This window comes from Pogoniulus pusillus, chromosome 43 (genome assembly GCF_015220805.1).
Source record: "Pogoniulus pusillus isolate bPogPus1 chromosome 43, bPogPus1.pri, whole genome shotgun sequence".
Lineage (NCBI taxonomy): Eukaryota > Metazoa > Chordata > Aves > Piciformes > Lybiidae > Pogoniulus > Pogoniulus pusillus.
The window spans coordinates 1,679,674-1,707,671 of NC_087306.1; the positions used below are offsets into that span (position 1 = coordinate 1,679,674).

At 56.9% G+C, this 27,998-nt stretch overlaps 1 protein-coding gene across 1 annotated transcript; it reads left to right on the top strand.

Moving 5' to 3' along the window:
• The first annotated feature begins 10 nt into the window (after positions 1 to 10).
• On the top strand, positions 11 to 27,997 carry PRPF3 (pre-mRNA processing factor 3). The gene is made up of 16 exons (XM_064175956.1): positions 11 to 109; positions 3,513 to 3,697; positions 7,288 to 7,418; positions 11,625 to 11,771; positions 12,399 to 12,482; positions 13,237 to 13,457; positions 15,940 to 16,246; positions 18,106 to 18,272; positions 19,373 to 19,455; positions 19,690 to 19,833; positions 21,030 to 21,129; positions 22,274 to 22,387; positions 24,230 to 24,348; positions 25,866 to 25,949; positions 26,618 to 26,679; positions 27,732 to 27,997. Exons 2-16 carry the CDS (start codon positions 3,553 to 3,555, stop codon positions 27,876 to 27,878), a joined length of 2,055 nt encoding a protein of 684 aa, XP_064032026.1. The 5' UTR covers positions 11 to 109; positions 3,513 to 3,552; the 3' UTR covers positions 27,879 to 27,997.
• The last annotated feature ends 1 nt before the right edge of the window (position 27,998 follows it).

Consider the following 27,998-nt stretch of genomic DNA (forward strand, 5'->3'; position numbering starts at 1 on the left):
GGGGCGCGTGCGTCCCCTCGCCGTTTCCGCTTCCGCTCGGACGTGCTGTCGCCGTCAGGGCCGCTGCAGCCGCCCGGGTCGGGGCCTGCCGGGGCCGCGCCCCGCTCCGGTGAGGGTTCGGGGGTGCTACCGGGTGGAAGGAGGACTGGGGCGGGGCAAGCGGGTACGCGGCCGAAGCGGGGCGGGGGGGTGCCGGGAAGGCCGTAGCTGAGGCGACCCTGGGCGTCACGGCGCGTCTGCGGCCAGGCCTCGCCGAGGCGGCCCGGGCCGGGGCTCTGCTCGTAGCCCCGGGGCTAGCGGAGGAGGCGCGGGCCGGATGGAGCCGCCGCCTCTGCGGCAGCGATACGGAGCTGCGGCCGTGCGAGAGGCCGGCGGGGTCCGCGCCTACCGGGGCTCGGCAGCGCTTCGGCGGCGGCGGCAGCCGCGTCCTTGTGCCGCGCGTTGGCCTCTTCCCGGCGCCGGAGGCTCTGTGAGGGTTCCGCTTTCAGCCGGTGCCTGTTTGACGTGAGGAAGCTGAAGTCTCGATGTGGAATTCCATCCCTAACGGAAGCGGTTCGCGGTTCGGCGCCGCGGGAGCATCGCCCTCAGGTCGTCCCCCTCCCGGGAGGTCCCACAGCGAGGAGGGTCACTGCCTGGAGAGCGATAAGCAGAACCTCCTCTGGGTGTCGTTACCCCATCGGGCTCCTCGGGGGTGCCTCGGGGGTGCTGCCGGAGCCGTTCCCTGCGGACGCTGGCTTGCCTCTGGTATCCCGAGTCAGACACCAGTGAACCTGATGTGCTCCACGGTCAGCCCTTGGGAGCTGATGGAGGCTGAAAATGAACAGAGGGCTCGAAACAAAGCGCTAATTATACAGGTCCTCGAGTTAATTGTGCTCAAGCTGCCTCGGTGCAGTTAATTACTCCACTTACCTTGGCTCTGCCCTGAAGTGTTTATGCTGCAGAGTCACGGTTCAGAGGGGAAATGGTGTAATAACATGGCTGTGGGCTGCACTTGGGGCTGGTTTTCAACAGATCCTAGGGAAAACTGCTGTAAAAAGTAGGAAGTTGTGGAGGTTTTAGGCTGCAGAGAGGGAGCCAGCAGTGTGCCCAGGTGGCCAAGAGAGCCAGTGGCATCCTGGCCTGCATCAGCAATGGTGTGGCCAGCAGGAGCAGGGAGGTCATTCTGCCCCTGTACTCTGCACTGGTTAGACCTCACCTTGAGTGCTGTGTTCAGTTCTGGGCCCCCCAGTTTAGGAGGGACATTGAGATGCTTGAGCGTGTCCAGAGAAGGGCAACGAGGCTGGGGAGAGGCCTTGAGCACAGCCCTAGGAGGAGAGGCTGAGGGAGCTGGGATTGGTTAGCCTGGAGAAGAGGAGGCTCAGGGCAGACCTCATTGCTGTCTGCAACTACCTGAGGGGAGGTTGTGGCCAGGAGGAGGTTGCTCTCTTCTCTCAGGTGGCCAGCACCAGAACGAGAGGACACAGCCTCAGGCTGTGCCAGGGGAGATTTAGGCTGGAGGTGAGGAGAAAGTTCTTCCCTGAGAGAGTCATTGGCCACTGGAATGGGCTGCCCGGGGAGGTGGTGGAGTCGCCGTCCCTGGAGCTGTTCAAGGCAGGACTGGACGTGGCACTTGGTGCCATGGTCTGGCCTTGAGCTCTGTGCTAAAGGGTTGGACTTGATGGTCTGTGAGGTCTCTTCCAACCTTGGTGATGCTGTGATAAACTCCCCAAAGGGAGCCTGAGCTGCTGCTTGCTGCTTTTAACCTGTGGAGTTGCCTCCTGACTGCCTCTTGCAGCTCACAGAGTGAGAAGTGCTTTGTTAGCACTGACTCCCAGGTTTCTTCATTCCCAGTTTGAGGAAGTTTAGCCACATTTCCTCACAGTTGCTTTGAAGCAGCCTCGTGTGGTAACCATCCCACGTGGGGGAAGCAGTGCTGGGGTCAAAACATGTTTCCTTAAGAAGATTTTCTCCTCTTGCAGCTCAGGGAGCTTTCCAGAGGAGATTAAGAACCTGGGCACGTAATGAGAACCTTGTTGCTTCTGCAGCCTGAGGCTGGTGGTGCAAGAACCACTCCAAGTTAACAGCCAGCAAGTTTTACCTTGAGACAGCAGCGTTTTGGGTTCACCTCTGCTGCTGGTGACTGGCTCAGGCAGGAGAAAGAGAGGCAGCTGAGTGCTTGCTGAGGTTTTTGGGGTCAAGTGAAGCAGGAATATGCTCAGGGTAGTTTGTGAACCTCAGAGGAAGGGGATCAACTGAGGCTGAGGGAGGGGTTTGTGTGTGTGGAGGATTATTAATGTTGTGTTGCCCAAAATGTTTCTGAAGCTGCAGCTCAGGAGGTTCCAGCTCAACACAAGGGGGAACTTCATGACTGGAAGGGTCCCAGAGCTCTGGCACAGGCTGCCCAGGGAGGTTGTGGAGTCTCCTTCCTTCTCTGGAGACTTTCCAGGCCTGTCTGGATGTGTTCCTGTGTGACCTGAGCTGGATTGGATGATCCTGCTGTGGCAAAGGGGTTGGACTCGAGGAGCTCTTTGGGTCCTTTCCAACCCCTGACACCTCTGAGCCTGTGAAACCATCGAGCCTGTGGGTCTTGAGGGGAATTGGCCTTGAATAATTGTCCCAAACAGCCCTAAAAGAGACTGGGAGAAACTGAGGCTCGAAGTGACACCCTGAGGCCTTGAAAGAACTCCCCAAGTCATGAAAGGACACTCTGAGACCAAACCTTCTTGTCCCCTTTATGGTGGATTCATACATGAAAGTGGAGCCAGATCCGGAGTTCCTCGAACGCTGCTTGCTGGGTGGATCCTTCCCTTCTCCACGAGGCAAAGTTGGATTGGCCACACCTTGAGTGCAGTGTCCAGCACCTCAGCTTAAGAAAGATGTTAAAGTGCTTGATTGTGCCCAGAGCAGGGCAGCAAGGCTGGGGAGGGGACTGGGGCACAGCCCTGGGAGGAGAGGCTGAGGGAGCTGGGGGTGTGCAGCCTGCAGCAGAGGAGGCTCAGGGCAGAGCTCATTGCTGCCTGCAGCTGCCTGAAGGGAGGTTGTAGCCAGGTGGGGTTGGGCTCTTTGCCCTGGCAGACAGGGCCAGAAGAAGGGGACAGAGCCTCAAGTTGTGCCAGAGGAGGTTCAGGCTGGATGTGAGGAGGAAGCTGTTGGCAGAGAGAGTGATTGGCACTGGCATGGGCTGCCCAGGGAGGTGGTGCAGTGCCCATGGCTGGAGCTGCTCAAGAGGAAGCTGCAGGAGGCACTCAGTGCCAGGGGTTAGTGGATTAGAAGGGTCAAGTGATAGGTTGGACTCAAGGATCTCTGAGGTCATTTCCAACCTGCTTCCCTCTGTGATGTAGGAAGTTCAGGATTTCCCTCCACAGGGATGGTGGTGCTGAGGCTCTTCCTCATGGAATTGTCCCTTGTGGCTTTAAAATGAGGGAGCAGAAGTCCTCTCCAGGAGCTTGCCCCTCGAGGAGAACACCTTGGGGCTGAAGTGGGGGCAATCTGATCTTTGGTCTTTGTCAGTTTGTTTGGCTTCTGTTTTGCAGGTGCAAGGAAAACAAAACTTGAGTTTGACTCCTGGCAAAGATGGCACTTTCCAAAAGGGAATTGGATGAGCTGAAACCATGGATTGAGAAGACAGTGAAGAGAGTTTTGGGCTTCTCAGAGCCCACTGTGGTCACTGCAGCCCTGAACTGCGTGGGGAAGGGCATGGACAAGAAGAAAGCAGCTGGTAGGTTCCACAGAGAGGGGCTCAGACCCCTTGAATGGAGCAAGTAGGTGCAGAGAAGTCTCCCAACCCCCTTTTAAATAGTCTCAAATCAGGTTTTCATTGAATGGTTTAGGTTGGAAGTGACCTCAAAGCCCCCAGGGACACCTCCCACTAGAACAGGTTGCTCAAGGTCTCATCCAGCCTGGTCCTGAACACCTCCCTGGGCAGCCTGTGCCCAGTGTCTCACCACCCTCAGCCTGTGCCCAGTGTCTCACCACCCTCAGCCTGTGCCCAGTGTCTCACCATCCTCAGCCTGTGCCCAGTGTCTCACCACCCTCAACCTGTGCCCAGTGTCTCACCACCCTCACTGCAGAGGACTTCCTCCTAACATTCCAGTTTCAATCTCCCCTCTGCCACTTCAAACCTGTTTCTTCTCCTCCTGTCATTCCCAGACCTTGTCAGTAGTCCCTCCCCAGCCCTCCTGTAGCCCACTTCAGACACTGGACTCCCTCTGTCTGTTCCTGGAAGCACAGATCGTGGCTTGGTTGCTGGTGGTGGCAGAGGAGGCAGATGCCACCCTTGGAGGTGTGAAATCTCTTGTGGGTTGAGGTGGTTTAATGAACTCAAACCTCCCTGAAGCTGGAAGCTGTGGAGCCTCCATGCAGGGGCACACACAGAGGTGACTCAGTGAGGCCAGACAAATCCACACAGGTGAGACACAGTCAGAAGCTTGGGGATCATAGAATGGTTTGGGTTGGGAGGTGCTTCAATGTCATCTAGTTCTAACTCCCTGCCATAGGCAGGGACACCTCCCACTAGAACAGGTTGCTCAAAGGATGTGTTGCAGCACCCAAGGAGGTGAAAATGACTTCAGACTCCTTTTTCTGAGGGAACTGGAAAGGATCATTTAACCTCTGGCTGCCTTTTTTTGACCATTAGAGGTCTAATTTTCTTTCCTGCCAAGGCCTGGACTCAATCCAGAGTTTAAAGCTCCTGATGGAGATATCTGCAGAGCCTGCACCATGAACCAGAAGGTTGTGAGCAGCAGTGCAGGGTCTTGTTGGAGGCCTGGTGTGCTCATGGTGTTCCCTAGGGCTGAGACTGGGCTCAGTCTTCTTCAACAATGGTTTGGACAAAGGGACAGAGTCAGTTTGGTAATGGTGGTGAGCTGGGAGCAGTGGCTGCACCTGCCAGGCTGTGCTGTCACTCAGCCAGGCCTGGCCAGGCTGCATGGTTGGGGAGGGGAAGCTCAGGAGGTTCAGCCAGGGCAGGTGGAGGGTCCTGCCCTTGGGGAGGAGCAGCCTGCAGCAGTACAGGGGAGGAGGTGACCTGGGAAGCAGCTCCACAGAGAAGGACCTTGGAAGTGCTGGGGAACACCAAGTTGCCCAGGAGCCAGCAAGGTGCACTCATGGCCAAGAGAGCCCCAAGGGTCTGCTGGGGGCATTCAGAAGAGTGTGGGCAACAGGGCAAAGGAGGTTCTGCTGCCCCTCACCTCTGCACTGCTGAGGGCACCTCTGGAGTGCTGGGGCCAGTTCAGGCCTTTGCAGTTGCAGAGACTGGGAGCTGCTGGAGAGAGTCCAGTGGAGGCTGGGAAGCAAGAGGGGTTGTGGGGAGCAAGGGGCTGGGGCTGGCATCTTCTCAGTGGTGCCCAAGGACAGGGCTAGGGGCACAAACTGGACCCCAGGAGGTTGCAGCTGAGCAGGAGGAGAAACTTTGTGTGGTGGGAGAGGGCTGGAGCAGACTGCCCAGAGAGGCTGTGGAGTCTCCTTGGCTGGAGACCCTCCCTGGGCATTGTGTCCCTGGGCAAGCTGCTGTGGGTGCCTCACTGGGGCAGGGGGGCTGGAAATGATCTCCAGAGGTCCCTTCCCACCCTCACCACGCTGAGACTTGGGGGTTCTGTGATCCCAGAGGCCTCTAGAGCCCAGGTCACAGTCCCTGCCCGTGTGGTGGGGTTGAGTCCACCCAAGCTGGGGTTTTGCAGCTTTGCAGGAGCCAGTTTTGAGTTCAGAGGATCAGAGGAGGTGAAGGGTTGGAAGGGACCTAAAGAGCTCGTTGAGTCCAACCCCCCTGCCAGAGCAGCACCATCCAGTCCAGCTCAGGGCACACAGGAGCACATCCAGACAGGGCTGGAAAGGCTCCAGAGAAGGAGACTCCACAGCCTCCCTGGGCAGCCTGTGCCAGGCTCTGGGACCCTTCCAGTCAAGAAGTTCCTCCTGGTGTTGAGCTGGAACCTCCTGAGCTGCAGCTTCCATCCACTGCTGCTTGTCCTGTCCCAGGGAGCAGTGAGCAGAGCCTGTCCCCCCCTCCTCACCCCCAGCCCTCAGATACACACAGACATTTATTAGATCCCTGCTCAGTCTTCTCCAGACTCAGCCCCAGGGCCCTCAGCCTCTCCTCATCATCCTCACAGCCCTCCCTGGGACTCTCTCCAGCAGATCCCTGTCTCTTCAACTGGGGAGCCCCAAACTGAACTCAGAGTGTCCCAGCCTGGGCCTGGCATGTGGCAGGGCCAGCACAGCTTAGGATCAGAGGATCGTGGAATGGTTTGGGTTAGAAGAAAGCTTTGCAGATCATGGAGTCCAAACCCTGCACCCCCAGACCATGGCCCTCAGCACCACACCCCCACAACTTCCAAACCCCTCCAGGGATGGGAACTCCACCACTGCCCTAGACCAGGCCTTGACAACCCTCAACGGGCAGAAAGTGTTGCTCATAGCCAAGCTGAGCCTCCCCTGGGGCAGCCTGAGGTCATTTCCTCTTGTCTTATCCTTTGCTCCTGGGAAGAAGAGCCCAACCCCCACCTGGAGGCCCCAAACTGAAAGGCAGTGATCTGTGCACTGCCCCAGGCAGTGATCTGGGCATTAACTACCCCATGGAGAGATAGAGCAGCCAGACAGAGAGGGATCTGGGGGTGCTGATTGATACCCGCCTGAACATGAGCCAGCAGTGTGCCCAGGTGGCCAAGAGAGCCAGTGGCATCCTGGCCTGCATCAGGAATGGTGTGGCCAGCAGGAGCAGGGAGGTCATTCTGCCCCTGTACTCTGCACTGCTAAGACCACACCTTGAGTGCTGTGCTCAGTTCTGGGCCCCCCAGTTTAGGAGGGACATTGAGATGCTTGAGCGTGTCCAGAGAAGGGCAACGAGGCTGGGGAGAGGCCTTGAGCACAGCCCTATGAGGAGAGGCTGAGGGAGCTGGGATTGGTTAGCCTGGAGAAGAGAAGGCTCAGGGGAGACCTCATTGCTGTCTACAACTACCTGAGGGGTGGTTGTGGCCAGGGGGAGGTTGTGGCCAGGAGGAGGTTGCTCTCTTCTCTCAGGTGGCCAGCACCAGAATGAGAGGACACAGCCTCAGGCTGTGCCAGGGGAGATTTAGGCTGGAGGTGAGGAGAAAGTTCTTCCCTGAGAGAGTCATTGGGCACTGGAATGGGCTGCCCGGGGAGGTGGTGGAGTCGCCGTCCCTGGGGCACTTTAAGGCAAGGTTGGACGTGGCACTTGGTGCCATGGTCTAGCCTTGAGCTGTGTGCTAAAGGGTTGGACTCGATGATCTGTGAGGTCTCTTCCAACCCTGATGATACTGTGATACTACTATGATAACTCCTGCTCTTCTGCAGACCACCTGAAGCCTTTCCTGGACGAGTCCACGCTGCGCTTCGTGGATAAGCTGTTCGAGGCGGTGGAGGAGGGGCGCAGCTCCAGGCACTCCAAGTCCAACAGCGACCGCAGCCGCAAGCGAGAGCTGAAGGTGATTATTGAGCATTCCTTGCTTGGCTCTTTGGTTGGCTTTTGCCTTTTTGGTTTGTTTTTTTTTTTTTCTCCTGTGGTTTGGTGGCTGTGGAGGCAGCACTCGAGACCCTGCCACACTTTCCTCTTCCAGAGAGGTACCTCTCGTAACGCCTCGAGTTCAAGAGAAAAGACTTCTTCTCCATGGTGAAGTGTGTGAGCCCTGACCTCTCTGCTCCTCTTCCCTGAGGCATTGACCTCTCTGCTCCTCTTCCCTGAGGCATTGACCTCTCTGCTCCTCTTCCCTGAGGCATTGACCTCTCTGCTCCTCTTCCCTGAGGCATTGACCTCTCTGCTCCTCTTCCCTGAGGCAGTTGACCTCTCTGCTCCTCTTCCCTGAGGCAGTTGACCTCTCTGCTCCTCTTCCCTGAGGCATTGACCTCTCTGCTCCTCTTCCCTGAGGCATTGACCTCTCTGCTCCTCTTCCCTGAGGCATTGACCTCTCTGCTCCTCTTCCCTGAGGCATTGACCTCTCTGCTCCTCTTCCCTGAGGCAGTTGACCTCTCTGCTCCTCTTCCCTGAGGCATTGACCTCTCTGCTCCTCTTCCCTGAGGCATTGACCTCTCTGCTCCTCTTCCCTGAGGCATTGACCTCTCTGCTCCTCTTCCCTGAGGCAGTTGACCTCTCTGCTCCTCTTCCCTGAGGCAGTTGACCTCTCTGCTCCTCTTCCCTGAGGCAGTGGCATCTTCTACTTGGTGGCCACTAGGATGGAGACTTGGCCTTTTGGTTTCCTTAACCAGCAGAGCCACCTCCCAGGCCTCCATCTCTCCATTTCCTTTTATACCAACCCAGCTCCTGCCAACTTCTTGTTGCTCTTCCTTGCCCAGGCACAGCACATTTCACCCTGCCAGCCCAGTGCTCTGGGCTCTGTGCTGGGTGATCCAGTGGGTTCCATCCTTTTTCCATCCTCAGTCAGCACAGGATGATTTTTGACCCACTCCTCTTGCAGCATGAGGTTAATTACCTCGTGGCCTCTCTTCATCCTGCTCCCTCTTTACACAGGAGTTCCCTTTCACTCCTGAGGCTTCTGTTCTGTGACAGCCTGTGTCAGTTGTAGTCAGCCAGGATAATCTTGGTCAGGATTTGGATCACTTCAGTGTGTTGGGAGCCAGCTGCCTCCATGGTTTTCTGTGGAGAAATTCACTTCTTATCCTAGTGTCTGTTTGAAGGTTTAGCTGCTGCCACAGGGTGTCCTCTAGGCCTGGTTAACTCAGAGTGCTGCATTAAAACAGCTTCCTGCAGAGCTGCCACAGCCACACCCTGGCTGAGCTGCCACTGGGCTGCTAGAAGGTGAGGGTTTGGTGAGGACTGAGGCAGCCTCGCTGCTGCCTTTTGCTTCTGAGCTCTTTGAGGAGGAGGTGGAGAGGGAGGAACATCACCTTGGTGCTTGGATGGGGCAGGGTGGCTCTTGCAGCCCCAACATGCACAGATCCTACCTCTTTCACAAGTGGAACTCAGTTCTTGCCCTCTCTTTAGGCTGCCTCATCCTCTCCTCTTCCTCCTGGCCATGGCTGCAGGACAGTGGGAGGGGAGGGGGCAGAGGGGACCTCTCAAGCTGGCAGAGCAGAGCGGGGGTGGGGCTGACTGTGGAGCAGTTGATTCTCCTCCAGTGAAGCATCCTCTGGGCTCTCACATGACTGCTGATGGTCTTCTCAGCTTTCCAGCTTAGCCCAGCAGCAGGACTGGGGAGCAGCAAAGCAGATGATCCTCTCCTCTTTCTCCTAGCCTGGGGGCAGGCATCCTGGAGAAAAGGAAGCTGAGGGGAAACCTCATTGCTCTCTACAACCACCTGAAAGGAGGCTGTAGCCAGGTGGGGTTGGGCTCTTCTGCCAGGCAAGCAGGGACAGAACAAAGGGACACAGCCTCAAGCTGTGCCAGGGCAGGTTCAGGCTGGGTGTTAGGAAGAAGTTCTTCCCAGCAAGAGTGATTGGCATTGGAATGGGCTGCCCAGGGAGGTGGTGCAGTGCCCATGCCTGGAGGTGTTTAAGAGGAGGCTGCATGAGGCACTCAGTGCCAGGGCTTACTTCATCAGATGGTGTTAGGTGATAGGTTGGACTTGAGGATCTCAAAGGTCTTTTCCAGCCTGCTTCACTCTGTGGTTCTCTGATCCTGTCTGCAAGTCACCAGTTCTTGTCTCCAGAACTACCTTTCTTGGAGGCCTTCCTCTCTCCCAACCCTGCTGTGAGTTGAATTGCTCTGTTGAGGTTGTCACATCCCACTTACCCTCACAGACAGACCCCTCCCACATCCCCAGCCAGGTGTTTTGAGAGCATTTTCTACTTTCACACCTAGCACCCAGCAGTGGCTTAGTCCCAGCTGCCTCTTGCCGTGGGCTGCCTTCAGCACGCTGCCTGGCCTCTCTCTTTGGTTAACTCTCATGGGGTAGGTCGTTGCTTGGGAACTTTGAGGAGGTAAAATGCAACGGTTTGCACACTTTATACTATGGGCAAGTCCTTTCTCTTGAACTTGTAGGTTTTCCAAGAAGTACCTGTGGATGAGGAAGTGTCCTTGTAGGATATGAAGCGTTAGAGTGAAGAAGGGATTGCAACTAACGCTTCCGACCGGTGTGTATATCTTCTTTTCCAATAACACCTTGACACACTCACACTGCAGGCACACAGAGTGGCAGGGCACTGACCAGATGAAATCCACAGCCTCAAGAGATGGAACCAGAGCTCTCCACGTTAAACCCCACCAGTGGCTTTTGTTCTCCTGAGCCTCCTGCTGCATGGGATCTGTCGGCGCGGTTGGTCCTCTGCTGCTGAGCTCTGAGCAGCTTGGTTTGAGGGCAGGCTTTGGATCCCTGCTGGAGTTGGGAGAGTGAGGCAATGCTGCAGGGTCACAGCATCACAGATAGGGATGTCAGGGGTTGGAAGGCACACAAAGAGCTCATTGAGTCCAACCCCTCTGCCAGAGCAGCACCATCCAGTCTAGCTCAGGGCACACAGGAACACATCCAGACAGGCCTTGAAAGGCTCCAGAGAAGGAAGCTCCACAACCTCTCTGGGCAGCCTGTGCCAGGCTCTGGGACCCTTCCAGTGAAGGAGTTCCCCCTGGTGTTGAGCTGGAACCTCCTGAGCTGCAGCTTCCATCCATTGCTGCTTGTCCTATCCCAGGGAGCAGTGAGCAGAGCCTGTCCCCACCTCCTGACCCCCAGCTCTCAGGTATTTAGTCTCAGTCTTCTCTTCTCCAGACTTTCAGCCCCAGGTCCCTCAGCCTCTCCCCACCAGGCAGTGCTCCAGTCCCCTCATCATCCTTGCAGCCCTCTCTTGGAGACTCTCCAGCAGATCCCTGTCTCTTCAACTGGGAAGCCCCAAACTGAACTCAGAGTGTCCCAGCCCAGCCTGGGCCTGGCATGTGGCAGGGCCAGCACAGCTTAGGATCAGAGGATCATGGAATGGTTTGGGTTGGAAGAAAGCTTTGCAGATCATGGAGTCCAAACCCTGCACCCCCAGACCATGGCCCTCAGCACCACACCCCCACAACTTTCAAACCCCTCCAGGGATGGGAACTCCACCACTGCCCTAGACCAGGCCTTGACAACCCTTAACGGGCAGAAAGTGTTGCTCATAGCCAAGCTGAGCCTCCCCTGGGGCAGCCTGAGGTCATTTCCTCTTGTCTTATCCTTTGCTCCTGGGAAGAAGAGCCCAACCCACACCTGGCTTCAGCCTCTCTCAGGAGGTTGTAGAGAGCCAGAAGGTCTCCCCTCAGCCTCCTTTCCTCCAGGCTGAGCAACCCCAGCTCTCTCAGCTGTTACTCACACAACTTGTTCTCTATCTTAACCCCCTCTGAGGTTGGTGGAAGACCTGGAAACCATTTCAGCCCAGTCAGGCCAGCTCAGAGCAGGCTTTTTCCATCTCTCCAGCTGACTTCAGACCACCTCAGTGCCAAAAAACCTCCTGACCACCTGCAGGGGCAGTGGTGGCTTTTCCACAGGTGTGTCCCTGTGGTGTCTCCTCTCTTCCACACTCGGATGTTCATCAGTGCTGCTTCTCTGGTGGGCATGGGTTCCATGTGGGGTTAGCAGCAGGCCTGCAAGTGCTGCTCTGCAAACTCTGAATCCCTGTGACTGTCCACAGCCAAGTCTGATGGTTTTCCACCCAAACCCATGAGCTGTGAGGAGAGCACTGTGGTTTTTAACCCAGGCTTCCCCTTTCTTCTCCCTCAGGATGTGTTTGGAGATGACTCTGAGGTCTCCAAGGAATCCTCCAGCGTCAAGAAGCGGCGCATCCCGCGGTTCGAGGAGGTGGAGGATGAGCCAGAAGTCATTCCAGGTCCACCTTCAGAGAGCCCTGGGATGCTCACCAAGCTGCAGGTACTGACCAAGCAGGCTGTGTCCTGCAGATCTTGATCCCAGCCTGGTTCAGCTGTGCCACAAGCTGAGCTCAGAAACGGTTGCGATGCTGCTGAGCGTCTCCTGCCTGCCACAGTCGCTGCTCTTTGTGCTTTGGGCTGGTGACAGTGCAGAGCTTTTGGGTGAGAAGAGTTTGGATCTTCATCAGGTCATAGAATGGTTTAGGTTGGAGGAGCCCTCAAAGCTCAGCCAGTTCTAACACCCTGCCACAGGCAAGGACACCTCCCACTAGAACAGGTCACTCAAGGCCTCATCCAGCGTGGCCCTGAACACCTCCAGGGAGGTTGTGGACTCCAGGTGGGGTCTCATGAGAGCAGAGTAAAGGGACAGAATCACCTTCCTTGCCCTGCTTCTCTTGATACACTTAAACTGGGCTAAAAGGTCCTGCTGGAGAGTGGCTGTGAGATTCCTTCTGTGCAGCTGGAGGTTGTTTAAGAGCAGCTCCACACAGTTCTGTTCTCACTAAGTCTGCTCAGGTGCATTTGCAGCTGTAAAAGGCTGCTGAGGGCCTCTTGTCTCCTCCAGCAGAAGCAATGAACATTTGCTGGCCAGGGAATAAAATCTCAGTGTCCTCTTCTCTTCCCACAGATCAAACAGATGATGGAAGCAGCCACCCGGCAGATTGAGGAGAGGAAAAAGCAGCTCAGTTTCATCAGTCCCCCAGCACCACAGGTACCTGCTGGCAGCAGTGGACAGAGTCTGTGCTGCCTGATTACAGAGTCCCCCCAATCCCAGCAGGGTGAGGCTGGGAAGGGACCTCTGGAGATGATCTCTTCCAAACCCTCTGCTCTAGCAGAGCATCCACAGCAGCTTGCTCAGGGGCACAATGGCCCGGGAGGGTTGGAAGCTCTCCAGACAAGGAGACTCTGCTCCAGCCCTCCAGCACCCTCACACCACACAAGTTTCTCCTCTTGCTCAGCTGCAACCTCCTGGGGTCCAGTTTGTGCCCCTAGTCCTGTCCTTGGGCACCACTGAGAAGGTGCCAGCCCCAGCCCCTTGCTCCCCACAGCCCCTTTAGCTCTTGCTGAGCACTGATTAGATCTGCTCTTCTGCAGGCTCTCAGCCCCAGGGCTCAGCCTTTGCTCCTCACAGAGCTGCTCCAGGCCTTTCAACACTTTCACAGTGTTCCCCCCTGACAAAGCTGCTCCAGACTCCTCAGCACCATCCCAGCCTTCCCTGGACTCTCTCCAGCAGTTCCCAGTCCCTCTGCAGCTGGAGGGAGCCAGACCTGGCCTCAACGCTCCGGAGGTGCCCTCAGCAGGACAGAACAGAGTGGCAGCTGAACCTCCCTTGCCCTGCTCAATGCCCCCAGCAGACCCATGGGGCCTAGTTTGCTATGAGGGCACCTTGCTGGCTCCTGGGTGTTTTGTTGCCCCCCCAGAGTGTGCTGGAAAGGAACATAACAAATTTCTTTCTCTCTCAACAGCCCAAAATCTCTTCCTCCTCCCAGTCCGAGCGGCTGCCCATCGGCAACACCATCCAGCCCTCCCAGGCAGCCACCTTCATGAATGATGCCATTGAGAAGGCCAGGAAGGCTGCAGAGCTGCAGGCTCGAATCCAGGCCCAGCTGGCCCTCAAACCAGGGCTGATAGGCAATGCCAACATGGTGGGGCTGGCCAACCTGCATGCCATGGGCATCGCACCTCCGTGAGTACTGCTGCTTGCTCCTGTTGTGGAGCCAGAGAATGGTTTAGGTTGGAAGGGACCTGGAAGCTCAGCCAGTTCCAACCCCTTGCCATAGGTAGGGACAGCTCCCACTAGAACAGCTCACTCAAGGCCTCATCCAGCCTGGTCCTGAACAGCTCCAGGGAGGTTGTGGAGCACAGAAGCACCCAACGTGATCAAAGATCACGTTGGGTGCTTCTGTGCTCCACAACCACCCTGGGAAACCTGTGCCAGGCTCTCACCCCCCTCAACCTGTGCCAGGCTCTCACCCCCCTCACCCTGTGCCAGGCTCTCACCCCCCTCAACCTGTGCCCAGTGTCTCACCACCCTCACTGCAAACAACTTCTTCCTAGCATCCAGTTTCTATTTTCCCTCTGTCACTTCAAACCCATTCCTCCTCATCCTCTCATCCCCAGCCCTTCTCAACAGTCCCTCCCCAGCCCTTCTGTAGCCTCCTTTAGATCCTGCAAGGCCACTCCAAGGGCTCCTGGAAGCCTTCTCCTCTCCAGCCTGCACAGCCCCAACTCTCTCAGCCTGGCCTCAGAGCAGAGCTGCTGCAGCCCTCTCAGCATCTTGGTGGCCTCCTCTGGGCTGGCTCCAACACTTCCATGTCCTGCTTGTGCTGGGGGCTCCAGAACTGCCCCCAGGGCTGCAGGTGGGGTGTGAGGAGAGCAGAGCCAAGGGGCACAATCCCCTCTCTTGCCCTGTGCCCACACTGCCTTTGCTGCAGCTTCTGTGCTCCACAACCTCCCTGGGCAACCTGTGCCCAGTGTCTCACCACCCTCAACCTGTGCCAGTCTCTCACCACCCTCACTGCAAACAACTTCTTCCTCACATCCAGTTTCTGTCTCCCCTCTGCCACTTCAAACCCATTCCTCCTTGTCCTGTCATTACAAGACCTTGTCAGTAGTCCCTCCCCAGCCTTCCTGTAGGGCCCCTTCAGTTGCTGCAAGGCCACTCCAAGGTCTCCTCAAAGCCTTCTCTTCTCCAGGCTGCAGAGCCCCAACTCTCTCAGCCTGTCCTCATAGCAGAGCTGCTGCAGCCCTCTCAGCATCTTTCATGAGGAGCTAACACCAAAATGCTGGTGGAAGCCAAATGCTGTTTGCTTCTCCAGAAGTGGCTTTAATGGGTGTTGGAGGAATGAGTTTTCTACTAGAGGTGCACTGGAGGCTAATCCTTGCTTGGTAAGGGCCTCCCAGGTTCTGCAGGCAACATTTGAGTCCTTTCTGGTGGCATTAGATGAGGTGATTCTTGCTCCTCTGCTTTGATCAGACCCCACCTGCAGTGATTTGTCCAGGTCTGGTGCCCCTAGCACAAAAAGGAGATGGAACTGCTGGGGAGGGTCCAGAGGAGGTCACCAAGATGAACAGAGACTGCAGAAGCTTCCCTGTGGGCACAGGCTGGGAGAGTTGGGGCTGGTGAGGCTGCAGAAGAGAAGGCTCCAGATAGACCTTAGAGCAGCCTGGCAGTGCCTGAAGGGGCTGCAGGAGAGCTGGGGAGGGACTTGGGACAAGGGCTGGAAGTGGCAGGAGGAGGGAGAATGGCTTTGAGCTGGGAGAGGGGAGAGGGAGAGTGGAGAGGAGGAAGAAACTGTTGAAAGGGAGGGTGGGGAGAGCCTGGCACAGGCTGCCCAGGGGGACTGTGGCTGCCCCCAGCCTGGAGGTGTTCAGGGCCTGGTTGAATGAGGCATTGAGAGACCTGTGCTGGTGGAAATGTCCCTGGGTATGGCAGGAGGCTGAGCTTTGAGCTCTCCTCTGCATGGCAGGGGGCTGGAACTGGCTGAGCTTTGAGCTCTCCTCTGCATGGCAGGGGGCTGGAACTGGCTGAGCTTTGGGCTCTCCTCTGCATGGCAGGGGGCTGGAACTGGCTGAGCTTTGGGCTCTCCTCTGCATGGCAGGGGGCTGGAACTGGCTGAGCTTTGGGCTCTCCTCTGCATGGCAGGGGGCTGGAACTGGCTGAGCTTTGAGCTCTCCTCTGCATGGCAGGGGGCTAGAACTGGCTGAGCTTTGAGCTCTCCTCTGCATGGCAGGGGGCTGGAACTGGCTGAGCTTTGAGCTCTCCTCTGCATGGCAGGGGGCTGGAACTGGCTGAGCTTTGAGCTCTCCTCTGCATGGCAGGGGGCTGGAACTGGCTGAGCTTTGAGCTCTCCTCTGCATGGCAGGGGGCTGGAACTGGCTGAGCTTTGAGCTCTCCTCTGCATGGCAGGGGGCTGGAACTGGCTGAGCTTTGGGCTCTCCTCTGTATGGCAGGGGGCTGGAACTGGCTGAGCTTTGGGCTCTCCTCTGCATGGCAGGGGGCTGGAACTGGCTGAGCTTTGAGCTCTCCTCCAACCCAACATTTTGAGGAGGCCTTTGCTGGTCATGGATCTGTTTGGTGCTTAACCCAACCTGACATCTCCTTTGAGCTATGCATTAAGAGCTGAGCAGAGCAACATCTCCTCTCTGTTTTGTGTTTTGTACCCCAGGAAGGTGGAGCTGAAGGACCAGACAAAGCCCACACCACTGATCCTGGACGAGCAAGGCCGAACCGTGGACGCCACTGGCAAGGAGATTGAGCTGACTCACCGCATGCCAACCTTGAAAGCCAACATCAGAGCTGTGAAGAGAGAGCAGTTCAAGCAGCAGCTCAAAGAGAAGCCCTCTGAGGACATGGAGTCCAACACTTACTTCGACCCCAGGGTCTCCATAACCCCTGCCCAGAGGCAGAAGAGAACCTTCAAGTTCCACGAAAAAGGCAAATTTGAGAAGATCGCCCAAAGGCTGCGGACGAAGGTACCTGAGAGGGTCCCAAAGGGGCTGCAAGGGACCTCCAGAGCTCAGCCAGTCCCACCCCTGCCACAGCAGGAGCACCCAGAGCAGATCACCCAGGAACACATGCAGGCAGGGGTTGAATATCTCCAGAGAGGGAGACTCCACAGCCCCCCTGGGCAGCCTGTTGCAGGGCTCTGGCACCCTCACGGGGAGAAAATTCCTCCTCAGGTTTTAAATGCAACTTTCTATGCCTCAGCTCCCACCATTGCCCCTTGAGCTGGCACTGGCATCACCCAGCAGAGCCTGCTCCAGCCTCTGACACTCACCTGCACATATGTATGAATACTAATGAGGTCACCTCTCAGTCTCCTCTTCTCCAAGCCCCAGCTCCCTCAGGCTCTCCTCATAAGAGGGATGTTCCATTCCCTTCAGCATCTTTGTGGCTCTCTGCTGGACTCCCTCAAGCAGCCTTACCCTGCTGGTTGAGAGTGGTGTGGAGGAGTTGGGGCTTGGTGCTGCTCCTGGGATGGTGAAGGGAGTTGTGAGCAGGAGGCCCCTTAGTAAAAGCATCTCAGTTATGTTTTGTGGTAGGAAGGCTCCTGAATGCACCTCTGCCCTGAGGACAGGCCCCTTGGCTCTGCTCTCCTCACACCCCACCTGCAGCCCTGGGGGCAGCTCTGGAGCCCCCAGCACAAGCAGGACATGGAAGTGTTGGAGCCAGCCCAGAGGAGGCCACCAAGATGCTGAGAGGGCTGCAGCAGCTCTGCTCTGAGCACAGGCTGAGAGAGTTGGGGCTGTGCAGGCTGGAGAGGAGAAGGCTTCCAGGAGCCCTTGGAGTAGCCTTGCAGGGTCTGAAGGGAACGTCTAGGAAGGCTGGGGAGGGACTGTGGAGAAGGTCTGGGAATGAGAGGAGGAGGAATGGGTTTGAACTGACAGAGGAGGGACTGAAATTGGATGTGAGGAAGTTGTTTGCAGTGAGGGTGGTAAGTGCCTGGCACAGGTTTCCCAGGGTGGTTGTGGAGCACAGAAGCACCCAATGTGATCAAGGATCCACAACCTCCCTGGAGCTGTTCAGGACCAGGCTGGATGAGGCCTTGAGTGAGCTGTTCTGGTGGGAGATGTCCCTGCCTATGGCAAGGAGTTGGAACTGGCTGAGCTTTGAGCTCCCTTCCAACCTAACCCATTCTATGCTGGTAAGAGCCAGCAAACTGCTTTGGTGCTGCCAGCAGCTCCTGACCCTGCTCTGGCTGGGCTGAGCAGAGCCCTGGGTTGATCTCAGAAGCCTTCTTCCCCAGGCTACACAATGCCAAGTGTCAGCCTGGCCCCACAGCAGAGGGCTTCAGCAGGGGAGCAGCCTGAGGAGCCCTGGCTGGTACCAGGCAGCTGGGAGCAGGCAGCAGCTGCAAGATGCAAACTGAGATGAATTGCAAGGTCTGAGGAGCAGGGAGCTGAGATTCCAGGAGTGGGAACAAAAAGCATTTTCTGGCAGCTGCTGTCACTTGGAAAGGCAAAAGTGTTGAGTGGTGAATAACCTCCCAAGAGCAGACCCAGCTGGGGGTTCTCTGCAGAAATGCTCTCTCCAGAGGTGGAGATCTAAGGGAACCATGGATTAAATGCCCAAGATGCCTAAGAGCATCGTTAGCCAGGAAGATCCAGGTGTGTGATGGCCAAGGAGCTGTGCCTTTGGGACTGCTCAGTGATCTGGGATCAGATTCTGGGCAGATTTCAGGGCTGCCCCCAGCCCTGTTTGGTTCCTGCTGTGGCCTGCTTCAGGCAGCTTTAAGAACATGTTGGTGGGGACAGAGCTGTGCTGTTCCCTGGAGGCTGTCTCAAGTTTTGGAGTGACCTCTCTGTGCTGTTTTCCCCTCTCATGTTCTCAGGCTCAACTTGAAAAGCTGCAGGCAGAGATCTCCCAGGCTGCCAGGAAGACAGGGATCCACACCTCCACCAAGTTGGCTCTTATCACCCCAAAAAAGGAGCTGAAGGAGGGGGAGATCCCCGAGATCGAGTGGTGGGACTCCTACATCATCCCCAACGGCCTCGACTTGTGAGTAGCTTGCTGCCAGGAGCTCAGGGAGCTGCTGAGGGGCTGAAGATGGGGCAGGACATGCCCAGGTGGCCAAGCAGGAGTGCCCTGGACAAGTTTGTTCCTGGTAGAGCCGAGGGAAGCCTGGAGCCAGGGGTGGAGGCTGGGGGAGACACTGAGGTCACCTTCAGCACATCAGGCTCCGCTCTTGGCTTCGAGCAGCAGCTTGTGTGCGGTGCCAGCCCTGGCCTGGGGGCAGCCCTGGGCTTGCTCCAGGGTTTGTGTCTAAGGGAAGGCAGGAAGTGGAGCTGGGAGGCTTGCAGTGACACCAGGCTGTCAGAAGTGGAGCTTGCAGTGACACCAGACTGTCAGCAGTGGAGCTGGCAGTGACACCAGACTGTCAGCAGTGGAGCTGGGAGGCTTGCAGTGACACCAGGCTGTCAGAATGGAGTTGGGAGGCTTGCAGTGACACCAGGCTGTCAGCAGTGGAGCTGGCAGGCTGGCAGTGACACCAGGCTGTCAGCAGTGGAGCTGGCAGTGACACCAGGCTGTCAGCAGTGCAGCTGGCAGTGACTCCAGGCTGTCAGCAGTGGAGCTGGGAGGCTTGCAGTGACTCCAGGCTGTCAGCAGTGCAGCTGGCAGTGACTCCAGGCTGTCAGAAGGGAGCTGGCAGTGACTCCAGGCTGTCAGCAGTGCAGCTGGCAGTGACTCCAGGCTGTCAGCAGTGGAGCTGGCAGTGACTCCAGGCTGTCAGCAGTGCAGCTGGCAGTGACACCAGGCTGTCAGCAGTGCAGCTGGCAGTGACACCAGGCTGTCAGCAGTGGAGCTGGCAGTGACTCCAGGCTGTCAGCAGTGGAGCTGGCAGTGACACCAGGCTGTCAGCAGTGCAGCTGGCAGTGACTCCAGGCTGTCAGAAGGGAGCTGGCAGTGACTCCAAGCTGTCAGCAGTGGAGCTGGCAGTGACTCCAAGCTGTCAGCAGTGGAGCTGGCAGTGACTCCAGGCTGTCAGCAGTGGAGTTGGGAGGCTTGCAGTGACTCCAGGCTGTCAGCAGTGCAGCTGGCAGTGACTCCAGGCTGTCAGCAGTGCAGCTGGCAGTGACTCCAGGCTGTCTGTTTTCTAGGAAGGGTGGAACATCCTCCAAGAGAGAGGAGTACTTTGGCATCACAAACCTCGTGGAGCACCCAGCCCAGCTCAGCCCCCCAGGTACTCTCCTCTGCTGTGAAGCTGTGAAGCTTGGAGTGGAGGATCAGAATTTGGCTTCCCAGTTACAAACCAAAAAGCCCAAACTTGGTTTTGCTGCTGCAGTGTTTGGTGCAGAGAGCCTGCAGGCAGCGTGTGCATAGTGGGGACTGTGGCCTGAGTGAAGGGGGAATGCTGTGGTGGGATTTTCCTTTGCCTCCTGGAGGCAGCCTTACCTTGCCTGCTCTCTTTTGCCAGTGGACAGTGACACACCTGTGACCCTGGGGGTGTATTTAACCAAGAAAGAGCAGAAGAAACTACGGCGACAGACTCGGAGAGAAGCCCAGAAGGAGCTGCAGGAGAAAGTCAGGCTGGGCCTGATGCCACCCCCAGAGCCCAAAGGTAAGGTGACAGCTAAAGCAGGCAAGCTGCAGGCTGACACAGGCTTGTAGCCATCAAACCAGGAGCTTGGGGCAAGTGTGGCTGCTGGTTGGGAGTGCTGCAGCCTGGCTGGGGTTGCACAGCTGAGTTGGTGTCATCCAGCACCTACCCAAACAGTTTGTTTTGGAGCCTGCCAGCCTGGCTGCTGTTAGGTGACAGCTGGAGCAAGGGATTGAGTCCAGCAGCAGTAAGTTTGCAGATGACACCAAGCTAGGAGCAGGTTGATCTGTTGGAAGGTAGCAGAGCCCTGCAGAGGGACCTGGCCCAGCTGGATGGGTGGGCAGAGGCCAAGGGGATGAGACTGAACAAGGCCAAGGGCAGGTTCTGCACTTTGACCACAACAACCCCAAGCAGCAACAGGCTGGGGCCAGAGTGGCTGAGAGCAGGCAGGAGGAAAGGGAGCTGGGGGTACTGGTGGACAGTAGGCTGAAGCTGAGCCAGCAGTGTGCCCAGGTGGCCAAGAGAGCCAATGGCATCCTGGCCTGCATCAGGAGCAGTGTGGCCAGCAGGACAAGGGAGGTTATTCTTGCCCTGTGCTCAGCACTGCTCAGGCCACCCCTTGAGTGCTGTGTCCAGTTCTGGGCCCCTCAATTCAAGAGAGATATTGAGGTGCTGGAAGGTGCCCAGAGAAGGGCAGCAAGGCTGGGGAGGGGCCTGGGACACAAAGCCAATGAGGAGAGGCTGAGGGAGCTGGGGGGGTGCAGCCTGGAGAAGAGGAGGCTCAGGGCAGAGCTCATTGCTGTCTGCAGCTGCCTGCAGGGAGGCTGTAGCCAGGTGGGGTTGGGCTCTGCTGCCAGGCAGGCAGCAACAGAACAAGGGGACACAGCCTGAAGCTGTGCCAGGGCAGGTCTAGGCTGGATGTGAGGAGGAAGTTGTTGTCAGAGAGAGTGATTGGCATTGGAATGGGCTGCCCAGAGAGGTGCTGGAGTGGCTGTGGCTGGAGGTGTTGAAGCAAAGCCTGGCTGGGGCACTTAGTGCCATGGTTGACTGGATAGGGCTGGGTGCTAGGTTGGACTGGCTGAGCTTGGAGCTCTCTTCCAACCTGGGTGATTCTATGATCTGGAGGTCCCTTTTGACCCAGTGCATTCTCTTCCATGATCACAGCCAAGAGTGGCCACCAAGAGCCTCTCACAGCTGCTCTCCACCTTCCCTTGCAGTACGAATCTCCAACCTGATGAGAGTGCTGGGCACAGAAGCTGTGCAAGACCCAACCAAGGTGGAAGCTCACGTCAGAGCACAGATGGCCAAGAGGCAGAAGTAGGTGGCTCACTCTACCTTCTGGGGCTGCTGTCAGGTGGATTTGTGATTTCATTGGATTATTTAGCCTCTGTTCAGTTACAGTGCTTGCATTTACTCTCCCTCCCAGGAGGGCATGAATGAATCCTCCTGCACAAGTTGCCTTACTGAAGTGACTTGGTAATGAGACACTTTGGGGGTGTTCCTCTGGAGGTTTGTTCATGCTTGCAGCACAGATGGAGCTGTCTGTGTTTGGGTAGGGCTCCTGAACCAGCACCAGCCTGCTCACCTTGGCAGCAGCTCCAAGGCTGGGAGGTGTTCAGGCTGCTCTCAATACCACAGCAGGAACAGACACCCAGGAATGGCCTGAGGAGCTCTTGGTGTGCTCTGGGAGGAAAGTCCTTCGGTTGCGTGTTGGTAACCTGGAGCAGTGGTTTGAAACTGGAGCAGGGCAGGCTTAGGTTGGACATCAGGAGGAAGTTCTGCACAATGAGGGTGGTGAGACACAAACAGGTTGCCCAGGGATGTGGTGGAAGCTCCATCCCTGGAGATGTTCAAGGTCAAACTGGATGTGGCCCTGAGCAACCTGATCTAGTTGGAGATGTCTCTGCTGATTGCAGGGGGTTTGGACAAGGTGACCTTTGTGTGTCCCTTCCAACCTGCTGCATTCTGTGACTGTAGAGTAGGGTTGTAGGTTGGACTTGGTGATCCTGAGGGTCTTTTCCAACCTGGATGTTTCTGTAGTGCTGGGGCTGCACTGGTGGGGAGCAGAACCCTTGAGCTGATGGAGCAGAGCCCAAACAGTGGAGTTCTGTCTGTTGTTCTTGGGAGTCTCTTTCAGCTGCCTCAAATGAGCCTCTTGAGGCCTGAGGGGGGAGCTGGATCTTGATGAGCTCTTGCCACTGGAGGGTGGCCTCAGATGTGTTACTCACCACACTGATCGTTGTTGCTGAATGAATTTGGTCAGGGAAGAGACAGAGGAGGGACAGGGCTGGGAACTGGCTTAAAAAAGACCTCACTTGCTTTTAGTTCAGGCAGAGATCTGGGCAGGGACTGCAGCTCCTTTGGAGTGATGAACATGGGAGAGGAGGATCCATCTCAGTGTCATTCCAGGTGTGTTGCAGGCTGCATTTTGCTCACTCTCTGCCTCTCTCTTTGCATGCAGAGCTCACGAAGAGGCAAATGCTGCCAGGAAGCTCACAGCAGAACAGCGAAAGGCCAAGAAGGTTAAAAAGCTGAAGGAAGATGTTTCACAGGGGGTTCACATAGCTGTGTACAGGTGAGGGCTGGCTGCTCTCAGCCAAGGCTCATCCTGCAGCCAGGGTGCCAGGCACAGGGCACCCTGGACAAGTGGGCTGAGAAGAATCTCAGGAGCTTCACTAAGTCAAAGTGCAAGATCCTGCATCTGGGTCAGGGCAATCCTAGATCTCAATCCAGGCTGGGGAGTGATGAGATTGAGAGCAGCCCTGCAGAGAAGGGTGAGAAGCTGCAGATGAGCCAGCAATGGGCCCTGCAGCCCAGAAGGCCAGTGGCATCCTGAGCTTCAGCAGAAGAGGAGTGGCCAGAGATGGGGAGAGCACAGCCCTGTGAGGAGAGGCTGAAGGAGCTGGGGGGGTGCAGCCTGGCCCAGAGCAGGCTCAGGGCAAAGCTCATTGCTGCCTGCAGCTCTCTGCAGGGAGGTTGTGGCCAGCTGGGGTTGAGCTCTGCTGCCAGGCAGGCAGGGCCAGAAGGGGAAACAGCCTGAAGCTGTGGCAGGGCAGGCTGAGGCTGGGTGTGAGGAGGAAGCTGTTGGCAGAGAGAGTGATTGGCACTGGCATGGGCTGCCCAGGGAGGGAGGTGGTGGAGTGCCCATGGCTGGGGGTGTTCAAGAGGAGGCTGCATGAGGCCCCTGGTGCCATGGGTTAGAAGGTGTTGGGTGAGAGGTTGGACTCGAGGATCTTAGAGGTCTTTTCCAACCTGGTTAATTCTGCATTTCTCCCTTTCTGCTCTTGGGAGACTTCACCTGCAGTGCTGTGTCCAGTTCTGGGCTGGTGGGAGGTGTCCCTGCCCATGACAGGGGGTTGGAAGTGGATGATCTTTAAGGCCTCTTCTAATCCAAACTGTTCCATGAATCTATAAACAAGATGGGAGGGGACAGACAGAGCCTCCCTGAGCAGTCCAGTACCAAACAGGTGTGAGGAGGGGACAGACACAGCCTCCCTGAGCAGTCCAGTGTCAAACAGGTGTGAGGAGGGGACAGACAGAGCCTCCCTGAGCAGTCCAGTGTCAAACAGGTGTGAGGAGGGGACAGGCACAGCCTCCCTGAGCAGTCCAGTGTCAAACAGGTGTGAGGAGGGGACAGGCACAGCCTCCCTGAGCAGTCCAGTACCAAACAGGTGTGAGGAGGGGACAGGCACAGCCTCCCTGAGCAGTCCAGTGTCAAACAGGTGTGAGGAGAGGACAGACACAGCCTCCCTGAGCAGTCCAGTGTCAAACAGGTGCCAGGAGGGGACAGACACAGCCTCCCTGAGCAGTGCAGTGTCAAAACAGGTGTGAGGAGGGGACAGACACAGCCTCCCTGAGCAGTCCAGTACCAAACAGGTGTGAGGAGGGGACAGACACAGCCTCCCTGAGCAGTCCAGTACCAAACAGGTGTGAGGAGGGGACAGACACAGCCTCCCTGAGCAGTCCAGTACCAAACAGGTGTGAGGAGAGGACAGGCACAGCCTCCCTGAGCAGTCCAGCATCAAACAGGTGTGAGGAGAGGACAGACAGAGCCTCCCTGAGCAGTCCAGTACCAAACAGGTGTGAGGAGAGGACAGACAGAGCCTCCCTGAGCAGTCCAGTACCAAACAGGTGTGAGGAGAGGACAGGCACAGCCTCCCTGAGCAGTCCAGTGTCAAACAGGTGTGAGGAGGGGACAGACACAGCCTCCCTCAGCAGTCCAGTGTCAAACAGGTGTGAGGAGAGGACAGACACAGCCTCCCTGAGCAGTCCAGCATCAAACAGGTGTCACCTTGAGATGTGCTTAAAGCCCCTGAGGTGCTGGAGGAGGAAATGTTTGGCTCAGTCGAGGCATGATGAGAACAGTTTGATTTTTTCCCATTGGCTAACTGTTTTGGGTTTGGTTTTTATCTTTCAGGGTCAGAAACTTGAGCAATCCAGCCAAAAAGTTCAAAATCGAGGCCAATGCTGGGCAGCTCTACCTGACAGGTGTGGTGGTTCTGCACAAAGATGTCAACGTGGTGGTGGTGGAAGGAGGTGAGCACTTCACAAGCAGGTGTTTGCAACAGTTCAGTGTTCTAAAGCTTGCCTCGAGCAAAAATTGCCATGCAAATGGTTGGCTGAGGGTGATGGAAAGAGAAGGAAGTGACAAAACTCCTTTTAGCTGTGGCTCTGATGAGGTTGAAGCTTGCTCTGGTCCACTTAGAAACCCCAGCACGGGGAACAGCTCTTGGCTGGAATCCTCAGAGCGAGCAGAGCCTTGGTTCTTGTCTGCCACAGGTCCTCATGGCCTCCAGCTGGCAGCTGGCACCAGTGGTGTGCCCCAGGGGTCAGTGCTGGGCCCAGTCCTGTTCAGTATCTTTATTCATGATCTGGAGCAGGGGATTGAGTCCAGCAGCAGTAAGTTTGCAGATGACACCAAGCTAGGAGCAGGTTGATCTGTTGGAAGGTAGCAGAGCCCTGCAGAGGGACCTGGCCAGGCTGGATGGGTGGGCAGAGGCCAAGGGGATGAGATTGAACAAGGCCAAGTGCAGGGTTCTGCACTTTGGCCACAACAACCCCAAGCAGTGCTACAGGCTGGGGCCAAAGTGGCTGAGAGCAGCCAGGAGGAAAGGGAGCTGGGGGTACTGGTGGATAGCAGGCTGAAGATGAGCCAGCAGTGTGCCCAGGTGGCCAAGAGAGCCAATGGCATCCTGGCCTGCATCAGGAGCAGTGTGGCCAGCAGGACAAGGGAGGTTATTCTTGCCCTGTACTCAGCACTGCTCAGGCCACCCCTTGAGTGCTGTGTCCAGTTCTGGGCCCCTCAATTCAAGAGAGATATTGAGGTGCTGGAAGGTGCCCAGAGAAGGGCAGCAAGGCTGGGGAGGGGCCTGGGACACAAAGCCAATGAGGAGAGGCTGAGGGAGCTGGGGGTGTGCAGCCTGCAGAAGAGGAGGCTCAGGGCAGAGCTCATTGCTGTCTGCAGCTGCCTGCAGGGAGGCTGTAGCCAGGTGGGGTTGGGCTCTGCTGCCAGTCAAGCAGCAACAGAACAAGGGGATACAGCCTCAAGTTGTTCCAGGGCAGGTCTAGGCTGGATGTTAGGAGGAAGTTGTTGGCCGAGAGAGTGATTGGCACTGGAATGGGCTGCCCAGGGAGGTGGTGGAGTGGCTGTGGCTGGAGGTGTTGGAGCCAAGCCTGGCTGGGGCACTGAGTGCCATGGTCTGGTTGACTGGACAGGGCTGGGGGCTAGGTTGGACTGGCTGAGCTTGGAGCTCTCTGCCAACCTGCTTGAATCTATGGTTCTGCTGAGTGGTTGGAAGCTGTTGTGGAGCCTGTTTGGCAGGATCAAATCCTGAGCTGCCCTAGGGCTGAGCCTTGTGCCAAAGGCTGCCGGAAGCACTCAGCCGCCCTAAGGGCGTTAGTGCTGGCTTAGCTGTGCCACACTTGACTGGCCGTGCCCAGGCGTGCTGGGAAGTGCCTGTGGGCATCCTTTGGCTTCTGCTGCTTTTCCAAACCATCTGAAAATTGCAAATGGAAGGAATTGTTGTCAACTTCCAGTCTCAATCCTCCCCCAGGCCCCAAAGCACAGAAGAAATTCAAACGTCTTATGCTTCACCGGATAAAGTGGGATGAGCAAACCTCCAACACCAAGGGAGAGGGTAAGTGCTGGGTGGGCTCTGGGGGGTGGAAAAGCAATCCTGAGCCTCCTCTCTCAGCCACAGCTTGAGTGCAGTGTCCAGGTCTGGGCTCCTCAATTCCAGAGAGATGTTGAGGTGCTGGAAGGTGTCCAGAGAAGGGCAACGAGGCTGGGGAGGGGACTGGAGCACAGCCCTGTGAGGGGAGGCTGAGGGAGCTGGGGGGGTGCAGCCTGCAGAAGAGGAGGCTCAGGGCAGAGCTCATTGCTGTCTGCAGCTCCCTGAAGGGAGGCTGTAGCCAGGTGGGGTTGGGCTCTTCTGCCAGGCAAGCAGCAACAGAACAAGGGGACACAGTCTCAAGTTGTTCCAGGGCAGGTCTAGGCTGGATGTGAGGAGGAAGTTCCTGGCAGAGAGAGTGATTGGCATTGGAATGGGCTGCCCAGGGAGGTGGTGGAGTGGCTGTGGCTGGAGGTGTGGAAGCCAAGCCTGGCTGGGGCACTGAGTGCCATGGTCTGGTTGGTTGGTTGGGGCTGGGTGCTGGGTTGGACTGGCTGAGCTTGGAGCTCTCTTCCAACCTGCTTGATTCTGTGATTGTATGATTGAGCTTTGGAATCTGAATACTTCAAGAAGCAGCCCTGAGGTTTCTGTCTTTTTTGCTGTTGGGTCTCAATAATGCTTTGTTGCTCTTTCAGATGATGAGGAGTCTGATGAGGAGTCTGTTAAGAAAACAAATAAATGCTCTCTGGTCTGGGAGGTGAGTTGTGAGTGCAGTACAGTACTTGGTGTGGGGGGATAGCCTGGGGAGAAACCAGCCCCATCTGACAGCAGCTGAGGCAAAACTGATGTTTTTTGGGGGGGGGTTGGGTCAGATACAGACCTGCTGCCCTGGTTCTTTCCAGAGTGGTTCTTGGGCTGCAGCAGCTCTGATCATGCTTCAGCTGGGAAAAAAAGTTTATTCCCAGTTTTTCTGAGTCTCTGGGATACTGTGGACAGTTCTGGAGGCCCAACACAAGGACATAGAAGTGTTGGAGCCAGCCCAGAGGAGGCCACCAAGATGCTGAGAAGGCTGCAGCAGCTCTGCTCTGAGGCCAGGCTGAGAGAGTTGGGGCTGTGCAGGCTGGAGAGGAGAAGGCTTCCAGAAGCCCTTGGAGTAGCCTTGCAGGGTCTGAAGGGGGCTGCAGGAGGGCTGGGGAGGGACTGTTGAGAAGGGCTGGGGATGAGAGGAGGAGGAGGAAGAAGAGGAGGAGGAGGAGGAGGACTGGGTTTGAAGTGGCAGAGGGGAGATTGAAAGTGGATGTGAGGAAGAAGTTGTTTGCAGTGAGGGTGGTGAGAGCCTGGCACAGGTTGCCCAGGGTGGTGGTGGAGCACAGAAGTGATGTGAGGATGTCAGGAAGAAGTGAGGGGGGTGAGAGCCTGGCACGGGGTGAGGAGGGTGAGAGCCTGGCACAGGGTGAGGGGGGTGAGAGCCTGGCACGGGGTGAGGAGGGTGAGAGCCTGGCACAGGGTGAGGGGGGTGAGAGCCTGGCACAGGTTTCCCAGGGTGGTTGTGGAGCACAGAAGCACCCAACGTGATCAAAGATCACGTTGGGTGCTTCTGTGCTCCACAACCTCCCTGGAGCTGTTCAGGACCAGGCTGGATGAGGTTTTGAGTGACCTGTTCTAGTGGGAGCTGTCCCCTGCCTTATGTCAGGGCGGGGTTGGAACTGGCTGAGCTTTGAGCTCCTTTCCACCCTAACCCATTCTGTGCTCCTCCATGGGCTTCCCTCCCAGCTGTGCTGGGGACCTCACCTCCTTCTGTCCTGCCAGGGCACGGCGAAGGATCGCAGCTTCGGGGAGATGAAGTTCAAGCAGTGCCCCACGGAGAACATGGCCAGGGAGCACTTCAAGAAGCACAGCGCAGAGCACTACTGGGACCTGGCCCTCAGCGAGTCTGTGCTGGAGTCCACAGACTGAGGCCAGGGGCCTGTGGCACCTCCTCTCTGCCCACACTGCAAACCTGCCCAGCTCAGACAGCCTCCTCCCTTCTTGGCTCTCCTCTGCACACCCATTAAAGACATATTTTTTAAGTCAGAC